Source organism: Silene latifolia, chromosome Y, assembly GCF_048544455.1.
Source record: "Silene latifolia isolate original U9 population chromosome Y, ASM4854445v1, whole genome shotgun sequence".
Lineage (NCBI taxonomy): Eukaryota > Viridiplantae > Streptophyta > Magnoliopsida > Caryophyllales > Caryophyllaceae > Silene > Silene latifolia.
In genome coordinates, this window is record NC_133538.1 from 181,615,357 (window position 1) to 181,639,854 (window position 24,498).

A 24,498-nucleotide genomic window follows, 5' to 3' on the forward strand; every position below is an offset into this window, starting at 1 on the left:
TGAATATTCGCAAATATTTGGCAATTGTGACAATGCCGGACATATCTTCGACAATCTGTTTCCATCGTTGTCCAATAGTATCCTAACCTCATGATCTTCCGAACTAGCATGTGGGAGTTCATATGCGGCCCACATTCCCCGTCGTGGACTTCTTCCATGACCTTTTCTGACGTTGTCTAGTCGACGCATCGCAACAGGACACCCTGTGTTGTCTTCTTATACAATTGTCCATCGTTAGTTTTAACGAATTGGGCGGATAACATTCATAATGCACGCTTTCCACGTGTATCGAGGTCTGCAGGGTTTTCTCCTGCTTCTTTGAATCTCACAATGGATGCATACCAAGGTTCGGCTTCGCTTTCCCCGGCATCATCGACAACATTTATATAAGCTGGTGAAGACCTTCGTTCGACACACAATGGCATGCTGTCCATATGATCAGGGATGTTTATCAATGCTGCCAGTTTTGACAGTGCGTCAGCGAACTAATTTTCCTCCCTTGGGAGGTACACGTATCGCACCTCTTCGAAGAGTTTTTCTAGCTCTTCTATCTTAGCCTGGTAGGGTGCCAGGCTGCTACTTTTGATCTTCCATGACCCCGTCACTTGATTAATGACCAAGGAGGAATCCCCGTGTACTGTCAACTTCATGACTCCTAACTTGTTAGCGCTCTGCAAACCAAGTAGGCATGCTTCGTATTCCGCGACGTTATTTGTGACGGCGAAGTCCAATTTGATCGAAACTGGTACGTGCTCTCCTCTCGGTGAAATGATAAGGACACCTATTCCGCATCCCATGTTATTCGAAGCCCCATCGAAATGTAGATCCCATGCATCATCTTCGACATGGACAATATCCTCATCTGGGAACGACCAGGTGTCAACAATGTCAGTTTCTTCGACTGGATTATCGGCCAGGAAATCGGCAACGACCTTTCCTTTTATCGCTTTCAGCGGCACATATTTGAGATCAAATTACGATAGCATGAGGGTCCATCTTGACATTCTGCCGTTTAGCACCGGCTTTTCAAACAAGTACTTGATAGGGTCCATTCTGGAATATATACTCACACTGTAGCTCAGCATATAGTGACGTAGCTTCTTCGTTGCCCAGACTAAAGCTAGGCATGTCTTTTCTAATGCTGTATACTTTGATTCATACTCCAAGAACTTTTTACTAAGGTAGTAAATTGCTCTTTCTTCGGCCACTCCTTGTAATTGTCAGACATCTTTCTCAATATAGTAGCCACCATTTTGTTAGCGGCCTCCACTGCTCCATTTGTCTAAGGTCGATATGGAGATGACTTATGATGCTTGATTCTATACTTTTCAAGTATAACGGCTGTCTCAGCTTGAAAGTGAGTTCCATGATCGCTGATGAACTCGTGCGGCACTCCGCATCGGCGACGATGATGTGATTCTGAATAAACTTGGCTACTTGCTTCGCATTTAGCACTTTGTAAGACTTGGCCTCTACCCACTTGGTAAAGTAATCAATAGCGACTAGGATATAACAATGCCCTCCTGTTCCAGAAGGGTTTACTTTTCCGATGATGTCGATTCCCCAGGTTGAGAAAGGCCAAGGTGACGTCATGGTGTATAGTATAGAAGGTGGTACATGTTGAATATTCACAAATATTTGGCAATTGTGACAATGCCGGACATATCTGCGACAATCTGTTTCCATCGTTGTCCAATAGTATCCTAACCTCATGATCTTCCGAACTAGCATGTGGGAGTTCATATGCGGCCCACATTCCCCGTCGTGGACTTCTTCCATGACCTTTTCTGACGTTGTCTTGTCGACGCATCGCAACAGACACCATGTCTTTGTCTTCTTATATAATTGTCCATCGTTAGTTTTAACGAATTGGGCGGATAACATTCGCAATGCACGCTTTCCACGTGTATCGAGGTCTGCAGGGTATTCTCCTGCTTCTTTGAATCTCACAATGGATGCATACCAAGGTTCGGCTTCGCTTTCCCCGGCATCATCGACAGCGTTTATATAAGCTGGTGAAGACCTTCGTTCGACACACAATGGCATGCTGTCCATATGATCAGGGATGTTTATCAATGCTGCCAGTTTTGACAGTGCGTCAGCGAACTGATTTTCCTCCCTTGGGAGGTACACGTATCGCACCTCTTCGAAGAGTTTTTCTAGCTCTTCTATCTTAGCCTGGTAGGGTGCCAGGCTGCTACTTTTGATCTTCCATGACCCCGTCACTTGATTAATGACCAAGGAGGAATCCCCGTGTACTGTCAACTTCATGACTCCTAACTTGTTAGCGCTCTGCAAACCAAGTAGGCATGCTTCGTATTCCGCGGCGTTATTTGTGACGGCGAAGTCCAATTTGATCGAAACTGGTACGTGCTTTCCTCTCGGTGAAATTATAAGGACACCTATTCCGCATCCCATGTTATTCGATGCCCCATCGAAATGTAGATCCCATGCATCATCTGCGACATGGACAATATCCTCATCTGGGAACGACCAAGTGTCAACAATGTCAGTTTCTTCGACTGGATTATCGGCCAGGAAATCGGCAATGACCTTTCCTTTTATCGCTTTCAGCAGCACATATTTGAGATCGAATTCCGACAGCATGAGGGTCCATCTTGACATTCTGCCGTTTAGCACCGGCTTTTCCAAAAAGTACTTGATGGGGTCCATTCTGGAATATATACTCACACTGTAGCTGAGCATATAGTGACGTAGCTTCTTCGTTGCCCAGACTAAAGCTAGGCATGTCTTTTCTAATGCTGTATACTTTGATTCATACTCCAAGAACTTTTTACTAAGGTAGTAAATTGCTCTTTCTTCTTTGTCAACGGTTTGTGCCAGCATTGCTCCCATCGCGGTATCTGTAATTGTTAAATACAGTGATAGAGGCAAACCGGCTACAGGCGGACTGAGAACTGGCGAAGAAGATAACACTTCCTTTATCTTATCAAACGCGGCTTGGCATTGGTCATCCCACATAATATGCTCCCCAACTTTCAATTTGTTAAAAATTGGTTCGCAAATCATAGTTAATTTTGAGACGAAACGGCTTATGTATTGCACTCGGCTTAAGAAACCTCGAATTTCTTTCTCGGTTTTAGGATGGGGCATTTCCATAATGGCTTTAATCTTTGATGGGTCGATTTCGATGACACGGTGGCTAACGATATGACCCAAAAGCTTGCCAGAGGTGACCCCGAACGCGCACTTCTGTGGGTTTAATCTCATATTATACTTTCTCAACCTCTCGAAGAATTTTCGTAATGCCATCAAATGGTTATTACGTTCCTTCGATTTTACGATCATGTCATCGACGTAGACCTCTACTTCCTTATGAATCATGTCATGCAACAACGTCGTTGATGTTCTCTGGTAAGTCGCACCTGCATTTATTAATCCAAACGGCATCACTGTGTAGCAATAAGTGCCACATGGTGTTGTGAAAGCAGTCTTGTGCATATCTTCCTCGGCCATTTTTATCTGGTTGTAACCGGCGTACCCATCCATAAAGGATAATAATGCATGGTTAGCGGTATTGTCAACCAAGATGTCAATGTGAGGTAACGGAAAGTCGTCCTTTGGACTAGCCTTATTTAGATCACGAAAATCAACACAGACCCGAACCTTTCCGTCTTTCTTTGGGACCGACACCACATTAGCTTTCCAATCTGAGTATTCCGATACTTTGATGAACCCGGCCTTGAACTGTTTATCAATCTCTTCTTTGACTTTCAAAGACCACTCGGTACGCATTCTACGTGGCTTCTGCTTTACTCGTTTGAACCCCGGCTTGATCGGAATCTTGTCCTCTGCAATCTCCCTATCAATACCCGGCAAATCTTTGTAGGACCAAGCAAATACATCTTTGAATTTATTCAACAATTCAACAAACCCTTTCTTTTTTGCGGGATCTAAGGTTGTTCCTTTCTTAAGCTCCTGAGGCTCTAAGGTAGTCCCCACATTAAAAACTTCGGTATCTTCGATTACCGAGCTTCTTTGGTCGTATTCTTCCAACCCTTTTACTAACTGGGGAGGCGGTTCCACCTCCTCCTCTTCTTGTAACACCCCGTATTTTATTAAGTTGGATAAAATTCTTTTAATTGCTATTTTGAATTTAATTACATCATTTAACGATTTATATATATATGCTTAGATAATTAATTAATTTCATCATAATTCGATACGTTAATTTTAATAATCATTAATAAGTTTATTTAAAGTTAGTTCGAGTTTATTGAAGTTAGTTCGAGTTTATTTATTTAATAATTTCCGTTTCTTTACGAGTCCTTATGAAAGTTGTTTTAAGTGAACCCGAGATGGATTTTGGGAACAAAACCGTCCAATTAGCTATTTTGAGCTTATTTCACTAAATTAGCAAATTTTTTATTAATATCCGTTAGTTTCGTAAAAATCGCTAATAATTCCGTTTCAAGCCGATTTCTTATTATTTCCGTTAACTATCTGAGTTTATTTTATTTTTCATTCTTTAAACTTATTTATTATTGATTCCATTTCATTTATGAGACTCTTTCTTAAATCGGTTAAATTTAACTCGAAACGGTTTTAATAACTATCGAAGTTTCTTAACGACGAAGAAACGTACGTATAATAAATAGCAGGCTGGCAGGCTGCTGCCTCATTTTTGATTTCCCACGTCTCTTTCTTCTTTTCCTCTTCTTCGCCCTTCTTTTTCCTTCTGTCTGTTACCTCTTCAATTTTTGTCTATAATCCGTCCTGGTGCTCCGTTTGTCATCCGTTTTCAACTATTTTTGTTCCATAGCACTCCTCTCGTCGTTCTCGTCAATCCGTTGTAAGTAAAATTCATTTTCGTCATGTATTTTTACAAACCCATTTATATTTTCAGCTTTATTTATTATAAGACGGTTGTATGTACTAAAATAGACGGTCTTGTAGAAGATTTGTTAGTCATAAATGATTAGTTCAATCGGAAAAAGGTAACAATTATGGATTACTCGATATTACTTGTAAAATATGTTTATTTCGAATGCTGGTTAGTCTGTTTTATAATTAAGACGGTGTATAATTATATATAGGGATCCTTATGGATGTTAATTAGTCAGTTGTATAGTTGAGACGGTGTATACTGATATGTGGAGATAATTGAGATGGTGTATACTGACCTCTAGGGATCATTTGGGATGCTAGCTAGTAAGTGGTATATTTAAGACGGTGTATGCTGACATGTATGGATTGTTTTGGGTGATAATTGGTGTGTTTTATAGTTGAGACGGTGTATACTGACATGTAGGGATTTTTTTGGACTGATTTGGACTCTGTGTTGGGGCGATTTTGTTGGGAAATGTGTCCTCAACAATAGTGCGATCACATGATTTAAATATCATTATTAAATCTCATTTTGAAGAATACAATTGGGAAGTAATTTTGTTACTGTCAACTGGTCAACATATATCGGTAATGATTGGCTGACTAGAGTTTGACATTACTGTCGTGTGACGGTGGTGATCAGTTGACCCCCTAGGTCATACCTAAAGGGCAATACACTTAATTGATTATTTAATTAATCGTATAACGTTACGAGTTGATTAAATTACTTGAAAATTGACGGACGATTTTCGAAGTAAAATTTACGTATCATATTGAAATATGATTAAATGAGATACGGTCTGAGTAATCGAATTGTTTCATTACTCGGATGAAATTATTGTTTAAGGAAACAATCGGAATTGAATGAATTTTTGTAAATGCGATTTATAAATTGGTAAAAATATTTCGGCACAAGTAATTATGAAATTACTAAATCGATTTTTGTATGTGACGTATTTTTATTAATACGTTGATTTTTAATATGTTAAAAATACATAACAAATTTATGTGACATGTGACATGTGACATATTGAGAAATTGACAAAAATAATATGGACACCATATTATGATATGTACCGAAATAATGGGGTATTAGATTAACATTGTGTTGATTAATTTATTAAGTAAACATAATGATTATCTACTAGTCTAGCCATGCAAGCCTATGAACATTGTTAAGAGCAACAACTTCATGCATTGGCTCACCCCAAAAGCCCCCCTACCACCCGGTTTTTGAGAAGAGGAAACCATGATGGTTTTCTCATATTTTTACCTAATAATATACAAAATGTTTTGTATAATATTCATTCACTTGTTCATCCAAAATTTAGAGTTTTAGAGAGACAAAATCCTCTCTTCTACTAAGATTAATATTATACTAGTACTTATAATATTAATTAGATTAAGTGTTAAGCCTTGGGTATAAAGCTTGGGGAGAGATCTTATATTTAGATCTTGTTCATCCATAAGGGAAAGCTCAAGATCAAAAGAGAAAGGTGATCTCTTTTGTGCCCTTAAATCCGAAATCAACAATGTAAGGACATTATTTCTCTTCTTTTATATTATTGTTTGCATGCATAAAATCCGTTGTTTTAATTTTATGACAAATTATTTGACATATATGAGTATGTTAGTATGTATATGAATCTACATTTCCTTCAATCGGTATCAAGAGCCACGGTTGTTTGCATGCAAATTGGTTAAAAGTTTTTCCGAGTTATATGAATAACAAATAAAACTTGTAAAATTTGTGTTATTATGATATATCACGAAATTATTACATGCATGTTAATATTTCTGGTCCTAAAATGTTTTAGGATATTTTGGTTAATTTTTCGGATTTTTATTGTTCATATTTTACAATAATGGCATTTAAATGTGATTTTATGAGTAAAAATGTCATTTTTGGTCTAAAATTAGCTATACTTCGATTTTTCACTTGGTTTTTGGATATGTTGTCACATATATTATTTTGAGATAACCTGTAAATTTTCATAATTTTTGGACTTGTTATGCTCGAAAAATGAATTTTTCATTATTAAATTCGGATTTAAGTGAAAAATAGGTTAATATGAGTTAAATTTCGAATCTGGTCATAGAAAATTAATATGTTGTCACATGCAATTTAACAAGATGTGTGTAAAATAATTGGCTATAAAGAAGTCTTTTTGCATGATTTATGAATTTTTGAAGAAAAATAGCATAAATAGTGACATTATTAGTGAAAATTAATAAAAACATAATCTATGACTTAGAAAAAACGTCAAATGTTGCATTTTGTTATATTTTTCAGATCTAAAATTGAAAATTTAATGAAAATAATTTTTCCATGTTTTTATGATTATTTTATTAAAATCAATAAACCGCAACATTGTTTTTCCGGAAAATTTTCGAAATTTTTAACCTAAGATTTTGAACATTATGAGTGTCATGGAATTTTTCCAGAATGTTCATGAATTTAAATTTTGAATTTTGAATTTATTTGAAATTTTTGGATTTATTTGAAGTCTAATAGCTTATTTTTGTAATTTTTGGTACATTTATGAACAATTTTGTAAATGAAAGTTAATTATGGTCAAATTATTAGTGAAGACTATATTTTGAGTCCTAAGAGGTTAGGGTAATTAACTTATGCATAAATATGAGTTTATGTATTTTTGTGATTATTAAATGTTGAAATCACGCAAATCCGTAAAAATCGAGTAATATACGATATTGGCTAATTAAAGGCGATTTAGCATAAAATTGAGCATGTTCTTACATATTATAATGCTGCATTTTCTTTATGATTGTCATAATTTCAATTTATGTAATTTTGAATTATGTAATTTTACTTAGTATGGCCTTAGATTTTAATTGGTATTTCCCGAAATGTATGGGAATATCGATTCGGTTGTAATTTTTATTGTGATCTCGTATCACCGTTTTGTAATTTAATAGATTTATTTTATTTTAGTTACAAATGTATAATAGGAAATTATGTAATTTATTATGTAATTTTATTCATTCCGGAGTTCCAAAAGACGGATTTCTTCAAGAATGGCGATACATAAAGACGGTGTTACCTCGAGATGCGTGCCACAACCGAAGTTCAAGGGACCAATGGAGTTGGTTTCCGAATATGTAATAGTTAAATAGTTTTCTATTTTAGGAAGGCCATACTAGGATTTATTTATCTTTATGCTTGCATTTTATTTTATGTCACATGCATCGCTAAATCGCCATAACTAAAACATGCATCCTTTTTTATCGAGTTTATCGACCGTGTCAAATATAATTATCGTAGTTCACCGCTTTAGTTCACTTAAAACGTGATAGATAATAAATTGACATGACCTCTCGCTAAAACAATCAATTGAGACATAGCCTTACCAAATAGTAGAAACCATGAAAACCTATTTCGCGAGGGAGTGCACTCGGCCACACCGGGGTACAAACCTTGTTACGTAGGGGAAGTGGGTGATGAATGTTTATCCACCAAGTTCATGTTAATGAAGGGTATTTCGGCACACCGTGCCCTAAATTGATATGGGTTTGGATTATGGACACATTTATTCGAAATTTGGGTTGTACTCAACGAAAGTATTCACGACGATTTCCGGATGTGTTTCGGGCTAGAGATGAACATTAATGTAAACATCATCGACCAAGAGTTCTAAAAGTAGAATCGATTAAAAGGTTAATCCACCGAGTTATGTTAATAAGGGGTATTTCGGCACACCGTGCCCTAAGTTAATATGAATTTGGGTCTTGGAATCATTTATTATAGTTGGGTAGAGGTCACTATATAAATGTTCATATCTTGTTTATTTGCAAGTATGATTTAAAAAGACAAATGTTAATATTTCCTTTCCTCCATATTTGTAGTTTTTACAATGAATCCAACAAATGCTACCGCACCAATAACTATTGAGTCATATCACCATGTTCTTGACGACGTATGCTCCAACAATAATTTCGATACAACTAGAGAACTTCATTTCGGGATAGGTTCGGATGGAAACCTTAATTTCATCACCACTTCTAAACCACCCACTACTACTAGACCTCGTGTGAGTCCGTCTCAGGAAGACTACCTCATACGGTCTATAGGATCTTTGTCTCTGGAAGATAAAGATGCCAAAGCTAGTGGGAGCTCTAGCAATCAAGTTCTTGCATCAAAGGGTAAGAGGTTCAAGAAGAAAGGAAAGAAAATCAAAAACTTCAATCAAGTTAATGATGAGTGCCATTATTGCTATGGCATGGGACATTGGCTTAGGAATTGCCCTATGTATTTGCGAAATATAAGGGAAGGACTCATTACTCCAAAAGGTACAATTCCTAAAGAAATTTATGTTATTGATATAAATTATACTTCCACTATGACATGGGTACTAGATACCGGTTGTGGTTCTCACCTTTGTAATCATTTACAGGGTTTAAGAGATGTGGAGAGGCTTAGCAAGGGAGATGTGGATCTACGCCTTGGAAATGGAGCTCGGGTAGCGGCCGAATCCAAGGGAACTTATGTTTTAGCTTTGACGAACGGATTTGAGTTGTATTTGCATAATTGTTTTTATGTACCTACACTCTCTAAAAACATTATTTCAATCGCCATGCTAGACGTGGACGGTTTTTGTTTTGTCATTAAGAACAATCGTTGCTCTATTTCTAGGAATGATTTGGTTATTGGCCAAGCTACTTCTATCAATGGCATTTACATTTTAGAGACCTCAAATCCAATTAATAATATTTATAACATACAATCAAAGAAACTCAAAACAAGTGACCCAAGTGAAGCGTTCATTTGGCATTGTCGATTAGGTCACATAAACGAGAATCGCATCAAAAGATTAATTTCGACTAATGTGATTACACCATTTGATTATCAATCATATGGTACATGCGAATATTGCCTACTTGGCAAGATGACTCGTAATCCTTTTAGTGGTAAAGGGACACGAGCTAGTGAACTATTGGGACTCATACACACCGATGTATGTGGACCAATGAGTATCACCGCTCGTGGTAATTATGACTACTTTATAACCTTCACCGATGACTTAAGTAGATATGGGTATATCTATTTAATGAAACATAAGAGTGAAGCATTTGAGAAATTCAAGGAATTTCAAAACGAAGTAGAGAACCAATTGAACAAAAGGATTAAGGCACTACGATCCGATCGTGGTGGAGAATACCTTAGCCTTGAATTTGATTCACACTTGAAAGGTTGTGGGATTATATCACAACTTACTCCACCCGGAACACCACAACTCAATGGTGTTGCCGAAAGGAGGAATCGAACCTTACTTGATATGGTTCGATCCATGATGAGTCAAACCGAGTTACCGAACTCGTTTTGGGGATTTGCAATTCAAACCGCAATAAAATCTTTGAACATGAGTCCAACCAAAGCAACTGAAAAGACTCCATATGAGATATGGAAAGAAAAGGTTCCAAATCTATCCCACATGAAGATTTGGGGATGTGATGCTTACGTTAAAACTAAGAACGACAACAAGCTTGCCCCAAGATCCGAAAAATGCATTTTTGTAGGATATCCCATGGCCTCACGAGGCTATTACTTTTATAAGCCTCAAGAGAACAAAGTATTTGTGTCTCGCGATGCTGTCTTCCTAGAAAGTGATTTTATTTCTAGGAGACAGAGTGGGAGAAATTTTGAACTTGATGAAGTTCAAGAGCCACAAACCAAAATAGAGGCGCAAGAAGAAGTTCCTTCGTCATCTAACACGGTCGTTCCTACTCCTCTTAGAAGAACGGGCCGAGTTATTCGCCATCCTGATCGATATGTGGGACTTATCGAAGAAGATGGAACGCTCGATGTGTTGCTTATGGAAAGTGACGAGCCCGCCACCTACAAGGCCGCAATCTCTAGTCCTAATTCCACCTTATGGCTTGAAGCCATGAAGTCCGAAATGGATTCTATGCTTGAAAACCAAGTTTGGGACTTGGTAGATTTGCCTAAAGGGGCAAGACCTCTTCAATGTAAATGGATATTCAAAGTCAAGAATGGCATAGAAGGACATGACGATGTCTACAAAGCTAGGCTAGTGGCAAAAGGATTTACCCAAGTCCAAGGTCTCCATTATGATGAGACCTTCGCCCCCGTAGCCATGCTAAGATCCATACGGATTTTGTTAGCGATCGCCGCATTTCATGATTATGAAATTTGGCAAATGGATGTCAAAACCGCTTTTCTAAATGGGCATTTAGAAGAGGAGGTGTACATGATACAACCCGAAGGTTTTGTTGATTCTAAAAATCCTAACAAAGTGTGCAAACTTAAGAGATCCATTTATGGTCTTAAGCAAGCATCAAGAAGTTGGAATCATCGATTCAATGATGTGATAAAGAAAAATGGTTTCACTCGAAATGTTGAGGAACCATGTTTATACATGAAATTTAGTGGGAGCAATGTTGTGTTCCTAATCTTGTATGTCGATGACATACTACTCATTGGAAATGATATTCCAATGTTGTCTTCTGTTATGAAGTGGTTAGGTAACCACTTCCAAATGAAGGATTTAGGAGAGGCACAACGCATATTAGGTATCCGGATCTATAGAGATAGATCCAAGAGGATATTGGCACTAAGTCAAGAGTCTTATGTTGATAAGATTCTTCGACGATTCAGCATGGACAAATCCAAAAGGGGTTTGGTACCTATGGTAACCGGAACGATATTGAGCAAGACTCAATGTCCCTCCGAACCCCATGATGTTGAACGCATGAAGTTGATCCCTTACGCTTCCGCTGTTGGATCAATCATGTATGCCATGATATGCACACGTCTCGATGTCTCGTATGCCTTGAGCATGACGAGTAGATATCAAGGAAATCCAGGTGAGAGTCACTGGATTGCTGTCAAGAACATCCTTAAGTACTTGAGAAGAACTAAGGACTCTATCCTTGTGTTTGGAGGAGACACTGAGTTGCGTGTTACAGGATACACGGACTCAAGTTTTCAAACAGATAGAGATGACATGAAATCACAAGTCGGTTTTGTTTTCATGCTCAATGGTGGTGCCGTAGTGGAGAAGCTTCAAGGAAGTCAGAATCATGGATTCGACAACGGAGGCGAGTACATAGCAAAGATCGAGAAGTCGCCAAGGAAGCTATGTGGATCAAGCAATTCACGGAAGGTCTAAAAGTAGTACCTACCGCCGATGATCCCATCACTCTCTATTGTGATAATAGTGGGACGATCTTCCAAGCTAAGGAGCCAAAGTCTAGTAATAGATCTAGACATGTACTTAGAAAGTATCATGTAATAAGAGATTTCATTGAAAGAAAGGAAATTGCGATTTGTAAGGTTGGGACGGATGACAACATAGCCGATCCGCTCACCAAGCCTTTATCACAGGCTAAGCATGATGGACATGTTACGTCCATGGGACTTAAACGTGTACCAAATTTTTGTTAGATTTTGAAATGAAATAAAAGTGTTGTTTTTGTTCATGTTCATAATCACATTTGTCTTTTATCTTTAATTTATACTTTGTTAAATCCAAACGGGTTGTAGAGACAATTGAACCCCGTTAAAGTGAACACGGATTAACATAGTATTTGCCCATAGTCACTTGTATGAGGTGACGTCTCGAAGTGACTAGAGTGTGAGGCGATTGATGGCAAGTTCAAGTGTCATAGAGTCATATGAGATGACTAGTCGATCACATAGGCAGACTGTTAGGAACATTTTGTCGGGCCTTATGACCGCTTATAGAGTTCTGGCAAATTTATATAGCCTGGTCGTGGCGAGAGCTACTATAGTATTCGAATGAGTCGATTCTTTTGACTAAAGACTATTCACCTAAGATGGCACAGTTTTCGATTAACTTTGATTTGTGTTACTACGACCTTCGTAAATGGGGTCAAATGGGCATATTTTGGGTTATGATGGCTGTGGCTAGTCGAAGGGAATGAGTGCGATAGGAATTGTCCACCCCTTGTCAGGGTTATAACAATATCTCAGGGCCACTCGAGGAGTAATGAACTGGAAATGCGTGGCCACGCTCGGAAAGTATCTATGATAGATAAGTCCGGTCAATCAGTTATTCTCCAGATCGAGGAAACCACTCTCGATATGATCACTTGCAAGTACGACCTGAAAGACACCTTGCATTGAGTGGGAGATAGTAATAGGACAAGAGAATTGGTGACGCACACTTGTCGAGGACAAGTGGGAGATTGTTGGGAAATGTGTCCTCAACAATAGTGCGATCACATGATTTAAATATCATTATTAAATCTCATTTTGAAGAATACAATTGGGAAGTAATTTTGTTATCACAACCGGTCAACATATATCGGTAATGATTGGTTGACTAGAGTTTGACATTCTTGTCGTGTGACGGTGGTGATCAGTTGACCCCCTAGGTCATACCTAAAGGGCAATACACTTAATTGATTATTTAATTAATCGTATAACGTTACGAGTTGATTAAATTACTTGAAAATTGACGGACGATTTTGGAAGTAAAATTTACGTATCATATTGAAATATGATTAAATGAGATACTGATGAGTAATCGAATTGTTTCATTACTCGGATGAAATTATTGTTTAAGGAAACAATCGGAATTGAATGAATTTTTGTAAATGCGATTTATAAATTGGTAAAAATATTTCAGCACAAGTAATTATGAAATTACTAAATCGATTTTTGTATGTGACGTATTTTTATTAATACGTTGATTTTTAATATGTTAAAAATACATAACAAATTTATGTGACATGTGACATGTGACATATTGAGAAATTGACAAAAATAATATGGACACCATATTATGATATGTACCGAAATAATGGGGTATTAGATTAACATTGTGTTGATTAATTTATTAAGTAAACATAATGATTATCTACTAGTCTAGCCATGCAAGCCTATGAACATTGTTTAGAGCAACAACTTCATGCATTGGCTCACCCCAAAAGCCCCCCTACCACCCGGTTTTTGAGAAGAGGAAACCATGATGGTTTTCTCATATTTTTACCTAATAATATACAAAATGTTTTGTATAATATTCATTCACTTGTTCATCCAAAATTTAGAGTTTTAGAGAGACAAAATCCTCTCTTCTTCTTCCTCCCATAAAACCGAAAATATTAAGAGTACATAATATTTTTGGGTTTATTTTCTACTAAGATTAATATTATACTAGTACTTATAATATTAATTAGATTAAGTGTTAAGCCTTGGGTATAAAGCTTGGGGAGAGATCTTATATTTAGATCTTGTTCATCCATAAGGGAAAGCTCAAGATCAAAAGAGAAAGGTGATCTCTTTTGTGCCCTTAAATCCGAAATCAACAATGTAAGGACATTATTTCTCTTCTTTTATATTATTGTTTGCATGCATAAAATCCGTTGTTTTAATTTTATGACAAATTATTTGACATATATGAGTATGTTAGTATGTATATGAATCTACATTTCCTTCAGATTTTTGTAGTCTTTAGGGACTGTTTTTGAGTTGCTTTATACTTGTGGATTTCCGCTCTAAAACCGTTTTAAATGCTGACTTAGTTGGCTCAGCTAGGACTGTTTTTAGGCGCGAGAATGGAGTCTTAAGGGGACGATTGGTACTCTGTTTTGGGCAGGGACGAGAGCTATCATCGTGGGTTTTCACTTTGCATTTGAGGACTGGAGTTGGGGTCGAACTTAGGCATCTTTTGGGGTTCTGTTTTGGACTGATTTTTGGGTCAGGTTATGAAGTAGGGTGAAGGGTGGCTATGGGTAGTCGGGTGGTGGTCGTGTCGGACTCTTTGTGGCTTGCTTTTAGGCGAGTCTGATGGCCTGGCAGCATGGCCTGGTCGTAGCTTAGCAAGGCCTGGCCGTGGCCTGGCAAAGGGCCTAGCTAAGTCACGAGTTTGAGGCCATGTGTAGTTGGTGGTTAGGCCGAGTTTGAGGTTGTCATAATAACTTTTGAGCCGTGTCTATAAATTGTTTTGACGCTAGTTAGGTTTATTTAAAATATAATTAAATTATTTTCCGTCTCATATTTTATATAAAGATAATTCGTTAATATCGTCCTTTCACATAATTATTTTAGGTGGCTCATATGTGGTTGAAGATGAAGAGTAATTTTGGGTTTTAGAAGCTTTCTCAAGTTATTACTTGTCTCTTTGCTAGCGTAAGGTAACTATTCCGAGTTACTCGACGAATTAATGTCACATTAGTAGTTAATGTTGTGCCTGTTGTTTGTTAAGTGTTTAGGTGATTGATAATGTGTTACTTTCGTTTTTCACATGATAGAAATTAGAAATAGCATGAGAATTATATTGTGATAAATTTTATGATTTGGGCCAAAGTAGGCAAAGACTCTGAGCTGGGCCAGATTGACCGAACGAGTTTGGTCAAACTAGGTTTAAACCGGTCAGCCTCGATTTGACCGATGACCCGTCGCAGGACTCGGGTCGAGGGTTTGTCTTTGAGGTAAGATTGGTTGTTATTGGAGGTTTTATGTTATGCCTTGATATTTGTAATTATCATTTCACATGTTGGTTGTTGGATGCTTTGGATGCCTTATGCTTGAGTCTTGTTTGCCTTTAGCCATTGTAGTTTATTCTCATGGACTATGATATTGATGGTTAGCTATAATTTGGTTATTGATGACATTGAGGATATGGTTGGATTGTCTGCTGAATAGACATTTATATAGCCTTTCACATGATAGAATGTTAGCATTTATGTTGGTAAGTTGGACTCTTTGCCCCTCTTATGGTTAATTGGGTATCCTACTTGTCTTGTGTGGTGTGGGCTAAAGTATTCAAGCTGGGACTAGCTGGGACTAGGTCCTAGGTGAGTATTTCGGCCTTCATCATAGATAGGTCATTATAGTCTTTGACGAGTGTATGTTCACTGCTTAATAGCCTTTGTGTTCCTGACTTGGTGGGTTTATATCCAAGTTGGGGCATGACCTCGTTACTTATTTTGAGAGTAAGTGGTCAGCTTAAGTACTAGCCAACCCTTTGGTGGACTCCTTAGGGTACTCACATGGTTTTATAAAATTGTGGGTCTTGGGTGCGGTGGTGTGTATCCGCATGTCTAGGTCTGCGCAGATTTAGTACTAGGGTTGTGTTGTGTCTTGGCCATGTTTTGATAGAACCTCTGAGCCAAGATACCGGTTCGATTACCTTCCCTACCTCGTGGTATAGACTCGAGTTACAGAGTGACTATTGACGGTGCTAAGAACTTATGCCTGTCTTTGATATATTGCCCTTTCTTGTTTGATGATTCTATGAATCATAGAAGGTGAGATGCAAGCCGGCTATGGTTGATAGAGTTTGGATTCCTGGATGTTATGTGATTCACATGATAGTGTAGTATGAGTCGGTCTAGTATTCACATGCTAGGACTATGTGGTGTTATATTGTTGTTCACATGATAAGCACGATTGTCTAGCATCTATATGCTAAGGCATTGTGTGATTCATATTCATATTCTTATGTTTACATGTTATATTAATTATGACATTTCGTGGCTGGGAGAACTCGGAGTTACTCCCCACTGACTGTGGCTTTCGTATTTGTATAAAATGCGAATGACAGGTAGGTGATGCATATATGGGGTACATGGACGAGCTAGCGAGCAAAGTAACCTTGGAACCTAGATTGGCTTTATTTTATTGTGACCCTTAAACACTTTTTATGTCACATACATTTTAGGGACACATGTCTCCCTCTTTACATTTGGTTGTATAATTTGCTATTCGCGACTTTAGCGATGGTTTGTTGCGAAACATCTATTTAGACCTTGTATGTTTTGACACCTTCCAATTTAGATATCTTTATAACAGGTTCAGGTTTTTAAAAATTACAGGTTTTTACCCAAATGAACCTATTACAAACATATCCATGCTGTTTTATTCTAGAATTACGTGTTTATTTTTCCGCGATAAATGAGGGTGTCACTGTAACACCCCCATACTCCAAGTGCCTTACCAGGACCACTCAGGTATGAGGATGTCACCATCTCGGTTACCCGAGGCATGATAATCATAAGACAATGAAGAAACATACTTTATTAAATAAGTTTAAGTGATTACATTACAAAACCAACTGTAAGCAAAGTACAACTGTCCTCAAACTATAAACCAACTGAAAGGAACAGTTCTAATAAACACAGCGGAAGACTAAAGACTCTGATATGTGATGACTCCATCCCCACCTAGATCCCACGCGTATCCAAGATATACCGCTAAAATCGCTCACCACCCCGAATGGATCACCGAGTTTTTAAAACATTTAAACGGGTCAAGATAATCACACAACTTATATATATATCAATAATAAGACAAACAGACAGCTGAACTGTCACACACACACGCACACCACCAACCAATCCCCATCATCTCAATACTGACTGTCCACTGGACCAGCCCTGCCAGTGGGGGACCGCAGCCGTTCCCACCTAAGCCCCGCTCATCATACGAGCGATAACCCTGTCCCATTAATGTGCACATCCCCTTTCGTGGCGGGTTCCACGAAGGGCGAAACTAGGGCGTGAAGTCACTCCCGCAAGTGACCCCACTCAGCCGAGAACGCATCTCGAGAGCCATAGAAACCAATCACAATCACAATCACAATCACAATCATCATATCAACAACTAACTACAGCACATCATCAATATCCCATTATGGGACTAATACTGAGTAGGGAATCCTACCTGGAAAGCACAACACGCAGACGGTATCTACAGCTGTATCAAAACGGCTCCTCTACGAATTCTCCTCCTATCATACAGCACATAAAGACTACACATCATAAACTACACACCAAAACCCCCAATTCCTAAATTAGGGTTTAACCAATCTTAACGAAACATTATAGAAATTATATTAAAAGCTTACCCTCGACGCAAGGAATCCAACGACACGAACTACGATACGAACTGACCGTCTGAACCTCCGGAATTGTCAAGAATGCGATTAGGAAGATGAACTGACTGCTTTCTCTCTTAAACAGGGTTTTAGGTTTTGCAAAAGTGATTTAAAACAATGACGAATATGTTTAAATACCTTAATCGCGTAATTAACAAAACCCGAGAAAAACTCCCCGTAAAACCGGACACTCGATCGAGTACCCAAGGTACTCGATCGAGTACCCCCTTACTCGATCGAGTGCCTAAGGCTACTTGATAGAGTACCCCCTTACTCTATCGAGTACCTAAGGCTACTTGATAGAGTACCCCTTACTCTATCGAGTACCTAAGGCTACTTGATAGAGTACCCCTTCTGTCGAAACTTTTCTAAAACGCAACTTACCCTTACTCGACAGAGTAAGGCCTACTCGATAGAGTACCCCAAGACTTATAAATACGGAGTATTACAGTCTTCCCTCCTTAAAAAGAACTTCGTCCCCGAAGTTCAACCCATACTCTAAAAGCAACCATACTAACTCGACCCAGACACAACAACATAACTAAGAACTCAACAACTCGACCAAACATAAAACATGAACTCTTAACACCCACTCCACCAACTATGTTTACTTCCTTAACATGACTCACGATATCGTATCCACCACATATATATCTCTCTCACGACACCAACTTCATACATAACCAACCACCATCCACTAACACAGCTAGCTCCATAATATCATCCACTATCAAATCCAAAATCAAGACACTCCTAGACATCAAACGGAATGTTACATTCTACCACCCTTAAAAGGAACTTCGTCCTCGAAGTTTACTCGACTCATAACATCATCCTTCAACTCACAACACTATATAAAATATTCCCACACTCTTAAGCATCACACTACTACAAGCACGGCCATGGCCTTTTATAAGTATTGTCCACAAAACAAATCCCTCCTTTACGCTACGCTAACACTCTACTTCCAATTATATTACCGCATGCACCACCATGAAACTCTCTTTTATTGCATCCTACTCCTCTTAAGACAAATGTTACGTCCTCGTAACTCACTAATACTAAACCCTTAGCTATATTATCTCATTATCCTCATCACCACCATATGTCAAAGATAACTGCCTATAACCTCATTTCCATAATCACTCCTATTTCTCAAGGCTCTCTTACTTCAACAGTTCTCATACTTCAAATCAATCTGCACACTCCTAACCTATACCATAAGGCTCGTAGCAAAATCACCATACTAACTCTTCATTATCACTGCAAACCAACATACCTCGCTATGTAAAGCACTTATCTTCCGTAGCATAACTCCCGATCCACACTCGTTACTTATACTCACACTAGATCCTCAAGTTCTTTCCTTCATTACCGCAAAACTCATACATAACTTAATATGACACTAATTCCCCCAATACCCTACACTCACTGTCCCAACAAAAGATTATGAACTACCTGCCGCTTTCAGATCATTACAACACATGTTCCACGAATCATTTTCCATTACCATGTCTACTAAAGCCCTATCTAGAACAAGATCAAAATTACTATAACAACCTCCCACAACCGTGTCCCATCAATAGAACATCACTATACCATGACAACAACGAAAACATATTCAACTCTATTTCATATCATACTCTACCTCATTCTTAACTTAACTTGGTAAAGAAAACATCAATAAGCAAGACAACTGTCTACATGTTCAACCAAAACTCACAAAGAACAACAGCAAACAAAACAACGATCTATGTATAACTGGTATGCACTTTCGAAAACTCGTATCATAATCATCCCGCCTACTCCACCACAACCGGTGACGGCATCACAACACCGCCACCAACAGCCACACCACAATGCGAAAATACCCGCATCACAATACTAAATACCGTGCCCGGATCACCACCGGAGGCACCACAACCACATCGATAGACATCACAGCTACATACAATTCCATAAATACTGACTCGGAAATAACCTTCCGGACAAAAAAACTTACTCAAATCCACTTTACTCAATCACAACGCAATATATTATATGAATTAAACAGATAAGCATCTCATGAACATCATCTCTACCATTTCACGGAATACACATGTGTTATTAATACACATAAAATTATAACTAGCCATGTCAAATTAATCAAATTATTACCTTTTTGGATATCATTCAATTAAACTACCGTGTCCAACATATATATTACAGAACATTCATAAAACAGCTTTATAATTATCACACCATACCACTTCTTGTGAGGTCAGAACCTCACACAAACATTTACACATATCATAGACCCGTAATCACAACCAACTAGTCAATCCTGACCACGTAAGTTACCACTCAACAAAGGTTACCTGTTGTCCGAGCTTAACTCGCATGCCCCTCATCACATTCTTCCATTCGCATCACCAAAGACCTTCCGCCATACATAACCATACAGCTAACACTCATTATGAGAAACCACCTCCTAAGACTATGTCTTATACTTCCCGACAACCATACTTTTATCAATTCGGTCTTTTACAAAATCACCTCTTTAGAATTGCCACTTTTCTAATATACCCTTAACCTTAACCACTAGTCAAAGACCATAACACTACCACTGTCTGGACATCAAACCTCTTCACTCATCTCTAAACATCATGATTTCTTTTCTATCTTTGGTTAACATCCCAAACAACAAACATCGAATCCATGAACAAAATTACCTCAACATTCTTCCCAATATTTTCCTTAATTGAATCATCATCCATTTTTCCACCAAAATCTCATATCATGCAGATATTCTACTAACTTCTTACTTTCCTTAATTTCTCGAAACTCATTATTAAACATGTTGTCCTGAAGCTCCCATATAACCATTAACTAACATCCTCATGATAATATCACACATTTCGATGATTCCTTACCTTTATATCACATAACTCCTATGTGAATATTTTCCTCAACTTACTTTTATCCTTCTTTTCTCTTTACACTCAATAATACCAATTAATAGTTCAACTCCTTATTCCTTCTAGCTAACTCTTTAGAAATCCATTTACCCTTTCGTTGCTCCAAAACTCAAATTCCATTATTTTCTACCGACATCATCCCACTCTTTCTTACCATGGATCTTCTCTTATTATGCTATCACTCACACTTGCCACTAATCTATCCATAGAATCAACGTTTAATGTTCAAACAATTGCATCTCCCCTTTTTACATCTCTAGAAATCATAATTCATTTAATACCGTTAATTACCCAAGGAAATCACACAAAGAGTTTCGTCTCTCGATAACACAAATTTCCAAACTCAGTCACTATCTGCAAATCCACGTCGCGACATGTCCCATTAAGTTCGCTATATTCCACTATTTCCAAACGACCTTTCATTAAATATGTTCTTACTCAACACTATTTCTAGCCATCTCCCTCCATAATTTATTATACATCTCAGGTTGCTACTATCCACATCCTTTCTTTCAATCTTTTCATTCTCACGTTCCTTAAACTTACATCATGCCTTGCCCACATTCACTTACATTTTCATTACTCAACATACAATCATGTCACTCATCTCGTCTCACACAACATGCTCTATGCCTCAATTAAGTCTTACTAATCCCAACACATATAAATCATGTCCTCCCCACCGAACTCATACTCATCATAGGTGCCACTCTTTACACCACAAAATTGGGTAACTTACGCGTCAAGACCAACATACATGTAAAACAATGCATAAAGAAGCAAAATAACGCCTTTGAATTTAACATAATATGCAACGAAGTCAAAAGATAAACATATGACCCAAAATAGGGGTCACTAGATCGAATATAGCCACTCGATCGAGTAAGGGACTTACTCGATCGAGTAGGTGAAGATCAGAAGCACGTAAAACAAATTACCAGGGCTACTCGATCGAGTAGCTAAGGTACTCGATCGAGTGCCCCCTTACTCGATCGAGTACCAAGGATACTCGATCGAGTACCCCAATTCTCAAGACTGTCCAGTTTTTAGAAAACAGTCATAACTCACTCATTTCTTGGTCGTTTTGGACGTGTGACCTATCGTTAGAATCGTAAAAGAACAAGCTATCACCTCCAATTTGAATCACAATAAAATCATTTACGCATCTCAAGTTATAACAGTTTAAGGACAACTTTGCTGTAATCAGACGACATAATTATTTGATTTTTACTTCCAAACAACTTAAACAACAACCAAGTTAAACGAAAACAACCCAAACCTCATAAAACCAGTATTCATAATCATCTGTTACTATTTTCAAAAGCCAAACAACAACATTCATCATGCACTTAGCTTATCTAACTTGCCAATTATGACTTCCCACATGTTTTTATTCTATCACTTTTCGTAAACAAAATCACAAATACATGAGATCAAGTCCCCTATTCAAATGTTACTACCACGATGATTCATCTTTTCCACTAATTCATCCATCATACCACATATTTATCCACCATATACGTTCAACATATTCACCCAGCACATGTTCAATTCATACTCCTAACCTTCTGTACTTTTACTCAACACGACAACAACAACATGTATACTTACACATCGCTTTATATATATATATATATATATATATAGACAAAACACTTTTCCTTGCGTAATTATAACATGTCAAATTACATGTATCAATAATTATACTTTCATGCTTTACAATCAACCAACATACAATTCACGTCATTATCATCTTTCATCCATCAATTCATACAACATACTACTACATAAATACACACAGCACACAATAAGCACATAACGATCCCGACACATATCCCATGGTGACCGGTTCAAAATTTTAGGGCGAGTTCGCGACTTTAGGACGTCTCCCAAGTCTTTGCATTAGCTCCTACAACCTTTACCCCGGGTTCATTTTAATTGACTCCCTAGATTCATTAGATTCATTGGTTACAGGTTTCAGGATCGTCGCTCTGATACCATTTGTAACACCCCCATACTCCAAGTGCCTTACCAGGACCACTCAGGTATGAGGATGTCACCATCTCGGTTACCCGAGGCATGATAATCATAAGACAATGAAGAAACATACTTTATTAAATAAGTTTAAGTGATTACATTACAAAACCAACTGTAAGCAAAGTACAACTGTCCTCAAACTATAAACCAACTGAAAGGAACTGTTCTAATAAACACAGCGGAAGACTAAAGACTCTGATATGTGATGACTCCATCCCCAGCTAGATCCCACGCGTATCCAAGATATACCGCTAAAATCGCTCACCACCCCCGAATGGATCACCACGATTTTAAAACATTTAAACGGGGTCAAGATTAATCACACAACTTATATATATATATCAATAATAAGACAAACAGCAGGCAATTTGACCGAATCACACACACACACGCACACCACCAACCAATCCCCATCATCTCAATACCGATCGATTGTCCACCGGACCCACCCAATGGGGGGACCGCAGCCGTTCCCACCTAAGCCCCGCTCATCATACGAGCGATAACCCTGTCCCATTAATGTGCACATCCCCTTTCGTGGCGGGTTCCACGAAGGGCGAAACTAGGGCGTGAAGTCACTCCCGCAAGTGACCCCACTCAGCCGAGAACGCATCTCGAGAGCCATAGAAACCAATCACAATCACAATCACAATCACAATCATCATATCAACAACTAACTACAGCACATCATCAATATCCCATTATGGGACTAATACTGAGTAGGAAATCCTACCTGGAAAGCACAACACGCAGACGGTATCTACAGCTGTATCAAAACGGCTCCTCTACGAATTCTCCTCCTATCATACAGCACATAAAGACTACACATCATAAACTACACACCAAAACCCCCAATTCCTAAATTAGGGTTTAACCAATCTTAACGAAACATTATAGAAATTATATTAAAAGCTTACCCTCGACGCAAGGAATCCAACGACACGAACTACGATACGAATCGACCGTCCCAACTCCGGAATTGTCAAGAATGCGATTAGGAAGATGAATCGACTTTCTCTCTTAAACAGGGTTTTAGGTTTTGCAAAAGTGATTTAAAACAATGACGAATATGTTTAAATACCTTAATCGCGTAATTAACAAAACCCGAGAAAAACTCCCCGTAAAACCGGACACTCGATCGAGTACCCAAGGTACTCGATCGAGTACCCCCTTACTCGATCGAGTGCCTAAGGCTACTTGATAGAGTACCCCCTTACTCTATCGAGTACCTAAGGCTACTTGATAGAGTACCCCCTTACTCTATCGAGTACCTAAGGCTACTTGATAGAGTACCCCTCTGGTCGAAACTTTTCTAAAACGCAACTTACCCTTACTCGACAGAGTAAGGCCTACTCGATAGAGTACCCCAAGACTTATAAATACGGAGTATTACAGTCACACTTCTTCTTCCACCTGTCTATCCTCGACCTCATTCTCAACGTTATTAAAACAATCAATTGAATCGCAATATAAATGAGACAAGTCGTAAGCAAACTGATTCATCTTATTATTGATTTGAAACTGCGCAAATTGCGTTACATTTTGGGCCAACCGGTCGAGGTCGGTGGCGAGATAGGAGCGATGTTCGGGACAGCCCGGAATACCAAAGCACTAGGGGGAGGTACAGGAAAAGGAAAGACTGGGGAAGGGGTATCTTCGACACCTAAAACCCTAGACTTAGCCTTAGGACTTATGTCAGACTCAGACTCGGACTCAGACTCAGACTCAGAATCGTCATCAGGTTTGAACATTTGCCCTTCTCCAATGGTCAT

At 38.3% G+C, this 24,498-nt stretch overlaps 1 protein-coding gene across 1 annotated transcript; it reads right to left on the reverse strand.

Moving 5' to 3' along the window:
* Nucleotides 1-263: 263 nt before the first annotated feature.
* On the reverse strand, nt 264-24,498 carry LOC141629554 (uncharacterized). The gene is made up of 4 exons (XM_074442534.1): nt 24,279-24,498; nt 2,882-3,386; nt 1,709-2,674; nt 264-426 (listed from the first exon to the last, which is right to left on the reverse strand). The coding sequence occupies exons 1-4, from the start codon at nt 24,496-24,498 to the stop codon at nt 264-266; spliced, it is 1,854 nt and encodes a 617-aa protein (XP_074298635.1).

Coding starts and splice junctions, on each gene's coding strand:
- LOC141629554 (XM_074442534.1), bottom strand. CDS start 24,498: ATGACCATTGGAGAAGGGCAAATGTTCAAACCTGATGACGATTCTGAG. Junction 3,387..24,278: donor CTCGCCACCGACCTCGACCG/GTTGGCCCAAAA, acceptor TAATAAATGCAG/GTGCGACTTACCAGAGAACA. Junction 2,675..2,881: donor GCCGGTTTGCCTCTATCACT/GTATTTAACAAT, acceptor TATATATTCCAG/AATGGACCCCATCAAGTACT.